Genomic DNA, 10697 nt, shown 5'->3' on the forward strand with positions numbered 1-10697 from the left:
AGGCAGCTGCCTGCGAGCTCTTGGCAGGAACGGCGGCTGTTTGCTCTTCGGCCTCTCGCTGTGTACAAAAGCCCTTCCCTGGCTCCGCAGGCTCGGCCTCTGGTCCCTGGGGGCTCCTTGCCTGCATCTTGGCTAAGGCAAGCAGGACACGGGGCTTCTGTGCGATTTGGGGGTGTGTTAAGCAGCCCCCTGGCTCTGGGGGAGCTGGTGGCCCTCAGAGGGCTCCGTGTTCCCCCCAGGTGTGGGATTTGCTCCCTGTTGGCATGGGGTGATTCCCCTGGGGGGCTGTGCCTGGCCAGGGCTGTGCTGGGGTGCTGTGGCCTGGGCTCTGCTGCCCCCCTGCTTCCCCATGCCCCAAATACCAGGGTATTCGGGCACGGGGCGGCCGCCTGGGGCTCCCTGGGGGGGGACGGATTCTTTTCCTGCTTAGCTTGCGGGGAGGAAAGCAGTGGGGGATCTCTGCGGCTTCCTGAGGGGGGGAAGCAGGGGCACGGGGCTCAGCAGTGCGGGGTGTGGGGGAACGGCTCAGAGCTGCGCCAGGGCAGCCTCAGCCTGCGCAGCCGGCAGCATTTCTTCATTGTGAGGGGGGTCGGGTGCTGGTGGCTGCCGTCAGCCCCCCGCCTCATTAACAGATGGAGCCCTCATTAAAATGCTTTAACTGGCTGGCCCCAAAGCGCTCAGGCCCTTGGCTGATCTCCGAGGGTCCCTTCGGGGCTGCTCCGCTGCGGAGAGGACCCTTGGGGCGTTCAGTCCCAGAGGGAGAAGCAGCCGCAGGCCTGCGTGGTGGCGAGGCCGGGTGCCACGGACTACACGTCCCGGCAGCCCTGCGGCCGGTGGCGGTTCCGCCGCCGCCACCTGACCCTCACATGATCGCAGCGGGCGGCTGCGGGGCCGGGATGGGGCACCGCGACCGCATGTTCAAGGTGCTGGTGGTGGGGGACGCCACGGTGGGGAAGACGTCGCTGGTGCAGCGCTACGCCAACGACAGCTTCAACCGGCACTACAAGTCCACCGTGGGAGGTGAGCCCCGGGGGCCCGCAGCCAGGAGCCGGCACCCTGGGGTCGGGGGCTGAGGCGGCAGCGGACAGGGAGAGCCCCGCGGCCTCCCTGCGGCCTCCCTGCAGCCTCCTGCCTGGTCCAACACGGAGCTTTGTCCTCTGTAAAGCGCGGTGGGGCCCTCGCCAAAAGCGTCCTGTGTTTGTCTCCAGGCCCCCGGCCGCAGGGAGGACGCTGAGGTGCTGGGACGCGGTCAGAGAGGAGCAGCGAGAGAAGCTGCTGGGAAACGGGGAGCGGGGCTGAGGGGCTGGGGGTGTTTGGTCCGGAGGCTGAGGGCAGAGCACGTCACTCCTACAGCTGCCTGCAGGGAGGCTGCAGCGAGGAGGGGATGGACTCTTTTCTCAGGTGACAGGAAACAGGACACGAGGTAATGTCCTCAGGTTGTGCCAGGGGAGGTTTAGTGTGGATGTCAGAGAATTTCCTTGCAGAAGGGCACCGGGATGGGCTGCCCGGGGTGCTGGTGGCACCCCCATCCCGGAGGGTGTTTCAGGGGTGCGTGGACGTGGCACCAAGGGACGCGGCTTAGTGGTGGACCCGGTACTGTCAGGTGATGGTTGCACTTGAGGATTTTTAAGGCTCTTTTCCAGCCTAAAAGATTCTGCGACGATCACGTTTGTTTCTATTCAGCATCCCTTGCTGGTAGGCTGTAGTGGGAAGCTCACCCCTCTCCATCCCTGCAGACATGGGAACCCTGCAAGGACGTGTGACACAAAAACTGCCCCTCCGTAGTCACCGCGTTTTGCAGCAGAGGTACAAAACACCACGTTTTGCAGCAGGGCTCAGCCGCAGCTTCTGCTGTGCTCCCGCTGCCTGCAGCGACCTGTGGCACCCCCGCGGTCCGGCCGTGCAGGCTCGGGGTCCCCGTCCCGCCTGCCCCAGGAGCAGCCGCCCCAAACACCCAGCCTGCGACTGCTGCCTCGGCTCCTCAGCAGCTTGTTTCAGCTTATTGAGCAGCACGAAGTCACTGCTCTGAGGTGGAGCGCCTGGGAAGACGATGGGGGAAACACCAGCTTTGTAACAAGGAGGCTGGGAACAGGATGAAATAGTTCTTTAACATGAACGTAAATGAGTAACCTACAAGGAGCAGGCGCTGGGGCTCTACCCGGTGAACCTCTCTGAGGACCCAGACTAGTGGGGGCTGTTTAAAATTTATTCATTAATCCAGAGGGGATTAATTAGTCAGAAGCTGAAAACACCGGAGAGCCACAGCCCAGTGGGGCAGCAAATTGCAAAGTGCTTGGGGTCGCGCCTGCGCTCCCAGCAGTAAGAGCTGCAGGATTTTTTATTTCTGCTTTTTTTTTAATGAGGTCCGAGCTTCAAAAATTCCAGGCCTGCTGAGCATGGACAGCAGCATTGCTGGGCAGTTTCCTCCTGCAGTGAAAACCTGATGCATCATAATCTGAGCAAAATGCAGTGGTTTCCCTTTCTGCCCTCTGTGTTTGTTAAGGATGAGCTGCAGGTAGTGGTGAGCAGCACACGGGAAGGAGACCCCGGGCTCCACGTACCTACCAGTGGCTGAATGGTTTAGGCAGTGCAGAAAAAAACACAGACAGCTGCCACAAATCCAGCATTTTATTGGCATTTTTTCTGAGTTTCCTGTAGTATTAGGAATTTTAAAAGGGAGCACAGCGCATGGTTGCTCTGATCCTTTCACTTCAAACTCCCGCTGGTGCGGGTGCTGGTCCGGTGCGAGCTGCTACAACCGGGACAGCGGCACTGGGAGGTGGTGAGGGGCTGTGCAGGAACGAGCCCCGCGGTGCAGAATGCCCCTAATGAGGTTTCCTTTCTTTTGGGGGGTTTTCCAGTGGATTTTGCTCTGAAGGTGGTCCAGTGGTCAGAGTCGGAGACAGTGCGACTTCAGCTCTGGGACATTGCAGGTACGTCACGCGAACCACGAAGCTGTTCAGGAGTAAATGTAAAGCTCTCGAGTGCTTGGCTTTTTTATTTATTGTTATTAGTATTATTTTCCTCCAGTAGGAGTCTGCTGCAAACATAAATTCTAAAAGCCTGTGGATTCAAGGGACAGGACTGTCCTGGTTTGCAGTGCTGTCTCTAGTTTGCAGCAGTAGTTTTAATATTTAATCAAAAACTCATCTGCAAAGAACGCAGAAGCACGGATGATAAATTCTATCAAACCTTTCTTTTCGATTGCAAAGGCACAGCAGATGAATGGGGAGCGAAGCTGATCTGTAACTGGGTGTATAACCTCCCAGCTCTGAGTCTGGTGTGCAAATTCTGATTTCTGGCACGGCAGCCAGGCCCGATGCCTGCGTCTCAGCGTGTGTAACCCCACTGAAGTCTCTCCGGTCTGGCTGCCGGGACCAGAGGGGCCCGGGCCGTCGCTCCCTGGCTGCTCAGTGACCTGTGCGAGCAGGGCTGGGGGTTTCCTTGGGAACAGGCGTCCACCCCGGAGCAGAGCGGCAGAGGCCAGCGGGCAGCGGGCACGGAAACAGGACGCCGTGCTGTGCCGAGCCGTGCCGAGCTGGGGTGGCGGGCCTGGGTCAGCAGGGGGGCACCTTTGGGGGTGGCTTTGGGGAGAGCCGGCCGTGCAGCCCGCTCAGCCGTCCTCAGCTGCCCTAGTGCCGGAGGGCAAAGACCAGGTCGGTGCCGTAGAGGCTCTAAAATGGCACCTCTGGATGCAGGGCAGCGAGGAAAACGGGGCTGTGGGTGCCTCCATTTTCACCGTTCAGGCGTGCGCGCCTGGAATCTCTAAAAAGAAAACAGGAAGGAGAAGTTTGCTGCAAGAGGATTGCAGCAAGAAACTGATTTCGATTTCAGTCCTCAAAAGACGTTTAAGATTTGGAAGGCAGCGCGGCTGCCCTTATCCAGGGGGTGCGCATCCAGGGGATGCGAAATTTAATTTAAGTTGTTACACTGGGAGTCAGGCAAAACATTTCTGGGACATCTGAGTGGCTGGGTCGGGGTTACGAACTCCCAGTTTGTCCCAGTTCCCTGCACTGCTGAGGCACTGAGGCGGGATGCATCTCAGTGCCCGTTTCCTCGTTACTTAGTGGAGGTTGATGGTGTCAGCTGAGGAAACGAAGTACCCTCATGGGCACGTAATTTCCATGAACAAATCTAAAAAACGGTAACTTCTGGGGGGATTTCTTTTCCTTTTGATCCTGAAGGGCAGGAACGCTTCACGTCAATGACGCGGCTGTACTACAGGGAGGCGTCCGCCTGCATCATCATGTTCGACGTCACCAACGTCAGCACCTTCGGCAACAGCCAGAAGTGGAAGCAGGATCTGGACAGCAAGCTGACGCTGCCAGACGGGAACCCTGTGCCTTGCCTGCTGCTGGCTAACAAAGTGAGCAGCTTGAGACGCGCTCCGTGTGCGCGTACGCGTGTGCCTGGGCTTTCCCAGCTGCGGAACGGAAGGAGAAACCTTCTGAGCCTTGCTGAGCCTTGCCCTGAGCTGTACCACAGCCTGTGGGCTTTTCATCCTTTCCTCACGTCTTTTGAATTTTCTTTCTCTAGCAAGGATTCTCCTCCTTATTTAGGAGACTGGCAGGACCTAACGCTGGATGGCACTAAGGAGGTGTTCGCACCCATTTTGTCCTAGGATGTTTCTTCTGCTGCTGGAGCTAGAGATCTGTACCTCCAGCACTGAAAGCTTTTATTCTTCTTTCTTGGTCTTTAACTTGCCTGGGGAAGTTTGTGCGTGACAAACTTGAGCTGCCAGAGGGATGGCTACTTTTCGTTTGGGTGCAGTGTCAGGTTTCGCCGTGCAGAATGGGTGCTGTCTTTCAGTGATTTATTTCTCATTCATTTAAAAAGTACCTTTCTGTTCCTCGCGTGCCAGCGTTGGCTCAGGAGCCATTTCCAGATTCAGTTTGAGACTTGCCTGGTTTGAGAGAGTCTAAAATTGGAGGCGAATCAAACACATGAGAGGTGGGTGGGAGAATGGCTTTTCTTCTCCGCTTCTTCACAAGCAACGAACTGCGATAGCAATTTTACAGTAACGTTTGTGCCTGCGTTAAGGAAAGCTGTGTGACTGCCCGGGCTGCACTCCCACCGACACGAGCTCCCCTGGGACGGGTTTTCTCACTCTCTTCGTGCTGCCCACTGACATCCAAAGGATTGCCTCGGTGGCACCACACCGGTAAAATCCCCTTGGTGCTGCTAGGCCTGGCAGATTTTGGACGAGTGACAGTGCTTTCTTGTCCTGCTCTGGAGGAACCTCCATTCCATGCGTGCTTGGCTGAGGTGTGGCAGTATCTGAGATGAGATAAATGTACTGCTGCTTGCAACATCCCATTAAGAACCTTGCCCTAAGAGCGCTCAGATTGTGATCTCGGAGATGCATGGGGCTGAGCCCTCCTGCTGCCTCGACACAGGCACTGCTTGGGTGAAGGGAGAGGTTCCTCTCCCAGCTTAAAAATTAAAAGGCTGAACTTAAAATGACTGACTCTCCTTTTACAGTGTGACCTTTCCCCATGGGCAGTGACGAGAGAAGAAGTGGATCGCTTCAGCAAAGAAAACGGCTTTTCTGGCTGGGTGGAGACGTCTGTCAAGGAAAACAAGAACATTAATGAGTCCATGAGGTAGGCACAATGCCTCGTGATGCATCTCAAGAGTTAATTCCCTCTCTCAGACACCGCCATCTGAGGTGAGGGGAGATGCTGTCAGGGAGTAACAAATAGCAGCAATAACGTGCAAGTAAATCTCCCGGAGGGAAACTGAATTCTAAAAGGTCAGAAGTTCTGTCCCTGGTTAAGCTCCGACATGCTTTTCAAAACAGAAATGCTTTAATCGGTACCGGGGATGGGTTTTTTCCGTATGCTGCCTTCTACCAGGAGGATGGGGCTTCTTGTGCAAATATATTAGAAATTCTTTTGTGATGCACTAATCCTTTAATAGAGAATTTGGCTTGTTCCGAAAGGTGAGAGGCAGCAGCGATGGGCATTCACACCGTACCTGAGGTTGGGCAGTTTGTCCCGAGGAAGCTGGTTGCTGCGTCCCAGTCCTCAGGCATCAGTTATCATCACTGCAGCCTCCTGGTGCTGCTGTCAGTGCGGATCAGGCTCCTTAACCTCACTCTCCGGTCCTTAAAGTTCTGGAGTTGTGTGTTCTTCTAAAAGGAGTTATTTCTATTTGTTTTATTTGGTTCTATTTTTTTTTTATTTCTTCAAAACTGCGTGGCCCAATGCTGCTTGTTTAAAAAGAAAACAAAGTCACGTATGTTTGTCTTCCAGAGTCCTGATTGAAAAGATGATGTCCTCGTCCACCCGTGATGGAAGTTCCTCTGCTCCCGGGAGTGGGGATTACATTAACATAAAAGAGTCATCCCCACCAGGCTGGGCTTGCTGTTAGGTGCACTGACTACACCACCTGCTTGGGTCTAGCAGCAATGTCCTTTTATTCTTTTTTGTATTTTTTATTATTTTTTTCAAAGCAGCTCTCACTTTTTTTTGTTGTTGCTTTTTTACGTGATAGTGAACTGTCTTCTCTTTAGTGCATGTTCATGCTCGGTAAAGCATTGCTGCAATGACTGGGAGTGAGAAGTGGAAGAAGGCTGAGAACAGGATTCCTCTTCTTGTGTAGCAGCAACTGGAAGCTCTGCTGCTAGTCATGTAGCACAGCCTGTGTTCAAGCACATGGCTTGGATTAATATTTTTTAAATTTTAGCACTTATCTTCACCTTCTCACATGTGACGACCTGTCCCGGGCAGGATGAAGGATGTGGAAAGTCTATTTTTAATATCGCTGCACCTTTTATTCCCCACAACCCGCACCCACTATACGCGGTGGCACCACTCCAAAGCATTACAGTGCCCTTTATTTCATGCACACGATGTTCAAGCGGTCTCTCCGTGCCCGTGGATTCCCAGTGTGGGATTGCAGCAAACTCCTTACTTCGTGCTGTGGAACTACGTACCTGTGCCGGCACGTCGCGGAGAGACCAACGCACCTCAGCCTTGTCACCAACCGTCCTTAAGACGTGAAGCCAGATGTGGGTTATGACGGTGTCCCACTTTACCAGACGTGTAAAAATAACCGGTGTGTGAACTGAGAATTTGTGCAGCCAGCCCTTACTCACGTGTACTCCGACTGGGGGGCTTAAAGCACAGACCTCGACTTTGTGCCAAGAATTGCCCAGTTGCCTTCTGTTCGTTCATTCTCACTCACCCTCTGTCTAGCACAATCCTACGTATTCTGTTCTGCTGCCACTTTATTAGGGCACTGAGAGCTGAATGAGGAATAGGTTGTAAACTCCTTTGTATGACAGAACAACAGTTCTTTTCACTTTTAGAACACCCTGTATCCTACAATCTCAAATAGCTTTGCAATTGCTGATGAATTGCCTTCCCACAATTATTCTGTAGCGATGGGTGAGTTTGGTAGCAGGGATGGTGCTGGAAACGCAGCTCTCTGAAAGCCCACCTGCTGGTTTTAGTGGTCCAAGGGGGAAGCAAAGGAGAAGACTTTGCAGGGCAAAAGGAAATGAAGAGAACCGCTCCCTACTTGCCTTTTGATGCCAGCTTTTCCTAGCACGTCCCCCAGGTATTCACTGTTGTTGAGAACGGTTCTTGCCAACAACAAAAAAAAAAAATGGGTAAAAGCACACTAGATAGTTATCTTAGAGGAGTTATTAGGAACCTCAGTCTGCAAGGCTGTCGTTACGTAGCATTGTATGCACTTTATATAAGCGTGCTATGCCATAGAATTGTCTTGCCTGGGTTTTGGGTTAGGATTTAAACAAGTGCTCTTCAATTATGTTTTCCCTTCCCTAGCAGTTTAAATAAGCAGAGTGCTGAGAGATGAAAATATTGGAAGACTTTCCCTTCAGAGCATAATTTGAAAACAGGACAATAAATCGGTTTGTCCTGATTCATGCTAATTTGGGACTGATTTTCTTTGGCAAGGTATTCCTGTCTGTCTTTTCTTACCCTATATAATCTATGGAGGCAGAAGGCAGTGAGGACAGGAACTGATTACTGTCACTGAGCACAAAAGAATGCTGAGTTTTTGTTATCTGGAGTTGAGAAGGACAGGTAAACGGTAAGGGCTATGAAATTTAGGCCTAATGTTGTGTTCCAACTATTTTATTAAAAGCTAAAGTAGCTGGGGTAGGATTCTGTTGTGCAAAAATTGACAAATTCAGCTTTATAAGCACTTAAACATACCTTTTCCTGTGCCCCTGGATTCACTGTAGAAATATATGAAATGTGTAGAACTGGTTAGCAACAGAACTGAACTGTCTCCTTGAATTCTACTGCCTAAACATGGTAGGGAAAAGAAAAAAAAATGATATTTTTTTTAATCATCCTGTCAGTATTTTTAGTCCTCTATGAAATATGGGGAAAAGGGTCTAATTTTTAGAAAGATACGTCATGAAGCTGTTAATATTCGTGTGTTATTTATTGATTTCCGTATGTGCACCTCAAAGCGTTTGGGCAAAGAGGTCAAGTGTTAGAGCTGCCTCAGCAGATGAAGAAATCGAGGCAGTGGAAGTCTCTGCCCAGGACCAACTAACTACTCAAGTCAGTAAAAGCTGGGAAATGAACAGGAATTTTGTAATATGGGTTAAAATGGCTTACTTATACCTTTTGTGTATCGGTTTGTTACATACCAGTGTCTCTTTAGTATCTGGACCTCTTGATTTTTCATAAGTGCCTCTCAGAAACAAGCAAAAAGCCAAAGGAAGAGCTTTTATGATTTTCTTTTATTATGCATAATTTCTGCTGGGCCCAGAGGTTTCCGGTACCAGTGTGTGCCTTGGCGGTTTGTTTGTTTTTTTCCCACACTGCTTGTTAACATCTTAATAGACACAGCAGACAAGTAAGTGTAGAAAACCAAGCCTGCACAGAAACAGTCGTTACTTGAGATCGCTACAAAAACCCAACCAGACAGGAAAACGATTTTACTGTGCAGATGTGTGTTTTTTTTTCAGTTTGCTCTGTGGCACATAAGGTACTTAAAAAAAAACTGACAAACCACCCCTCGATTTAGTCCTGTAAAACAAATGGATTCAAAAGCCCCATCTACACATGATTTTTTTGCTGTGCTAATTTGTGAAGAATGGTTACCTGTGAAACTGATTCTGCCCAGCTTGTGCTGCTTGAAATAACACATTTTTAAAACAACCGAAAAGGAAAAGTCAACTTGAGAGAAGCTAATTTTTGGAGAGAGATTTTAAACAAAGTTAAGTCTGGTTCATACAGACCGATAAAAACTTGATCTTTCAGTATGAGGCAGAAACGCATAGGCTTTATTCTGATGAGCAGTGTGTCACTGGTGTCTCTGTTAGGAACAACCTGTTTTGAAAACGACGCTTGATTTTTCCTTTCCGCAGTGCCTTTTTTGACTTTGTACTCTTTGTGCGACTCTGGACCAACTGTACCTATTTCATTCCCTTCCACGTGTTATTTCTCATTCCTGTAACTCTAATTTGCAGTCATGGGACACAAAAACACAAGTTTAGCTTTATATTTAATATGTTGATGAAAGCAATCTATGGGTCCGCAGAGCTAGGAATTTTTACTGTAACAGAATTTGAAATCATGAGGGGAGAATACAGTTCAGAAATAAGTCAGCAATATCGGAATGGAACTTTTTTTTAAAAACAGTTTGCAGTTATGCACAAGTATTTTAGAGACAGGGTTCTGATTACTGTAAAGTTGCAGTATTATCGTGTTTATAATAGAGAGAAGAAACTGCTGGGAGGTTTTCTCCATATCAATCAGTAACTAATGCACTGCTGCAGAAGTTTGAAATAAAAGAAGTTTGACATTGCTCGTGTAGTAGTTGTTGTTTTCCTGTCTCAACAGTCCTAAGAAATGGGTTCAGGAGTCCAACACAACAACAGTATTGCTGTCAATAATAGGAGATGTATAAAGCATACAATGCGAACTGCTCTGTGCTGCCAGCAAAACAAATTAGATCCTTTTCACTGAAACATCTTTCTGTCCTGATTATTGTAGTCTTATTGACCTACAAGTGGGACATAAGTATGCAAAACTTTTGCATCTGCGAGTCAATCATAGTGGCTTTTAATCCAATATATCCAGCTAAGAGGAGAAAGAAAAGAATTCCTTGATGTGGCTGTCTGTTAATATGCCTTCCTCCTTATGGCTCATTAATTCACACAGTGCATTTTGAGGCTGGCTATGCAGGCAGGCAGTTGCTCTGAATGCCTCTCTTTCTTTCCTGATCAGCTTGATTTTCATGAGTATTGACTTGCACGAAGGACAGGGCACATCTGAATTGATCAGAAAAATGGCAGTAATTCCAAAGGGGGCAAATTAAGCTCGGCAAAGGCATTAAATGAACTCAAATTACTCCTATGATTAGGTAAAAGCTGACCATATTTCTAGTGTCAAACCAGTCTTCTCAGATAACCCCAGATCTAATAAAATGCTTTTAAGTACTGTTTGTAGTGAAATTGAGCAATAAGTCTCTGTAAACATTGAAGTGTAAAGCAAAAGCAACTTGCTGTTCCCGAAGCTGCCATTTTCGCAGGCAATGGAGTATGTTTTATTTTGCCATGGCAAAAAGCAGCTCTTTCTGATCATAATGAATAATTGTGGGTTTCTAGGGGATTAAAAGCGTAATGAACCCCAAACCTTCCATGGACTTTCTTGTATTTTACGTAAGTCATGTGTGTTTTTTGGATCTGCTGACCGGTGCGGGCAAAC

General features: G+C 49.6%; 1 protein-coding gene across 1 annotated transcript; it reads left to right on the top strand.

The window, feature by feature from the left end:
* The first annotated feature begins 406 nt into the window (after window positions 1-406).
* Window positions 407-9795, top strand: RAB29 (RAB29, member RAS oncogene family). Its single transcript, XM_080569527.1, has 5 exons — window positions 407-1020; window positions 2862-2933; window positions 4185-4366; window positions 5482-5603; window positions 6255-9795. Exons 1-5 carry the CDS (start codon window positions 633-635, stop codon window positions 6370-6372), a joined length of 882 nt encoding a protein of 293 aa, XP_080425653.1. The 5' UTR covers window positions 407-632; the 3' UTR covers window positions 6373-9795.
* Window positions 9796-10697: the final 902 nt, after the last annotated feature.

Source organism: Anser brachyrhynchus (assembly GCF_964034855.1).
Source record: "Anser brachyrhynchus genome assembly, chromosome: 27".
Classification (NCBI taxonomy): Eukaryota; Metazoa; Chordata; class Aves; order Anseriformes; family Anatidae; genus Anser; species Anser brachyrhynchus.

Bases quoted from the DNA above. Each gene is read 5' to 3' on its own strand.
- RAB29 (XM_080569527.1), top strand. From the start codon at position 633: ATGGAGCCCTCATTAAAATGCTTTAACTGGCTGGCCCCAAAGCGCTCA. The intron at 1,021-2,861 runs GTGAGCCCCGGG...GGGGTTTTCCAG, and splicing joins CTACAAGTCCACCGTGGGAG to TGGATTTTGCTCTGAAGGTG. The intron at 5,604-6,254 runs GTAGGCACAATG...TTTGTCTTCCAG, and splicing joins AACATTAATGAGTCCATGAG to AGTCCTGATTGAAAAGATGA.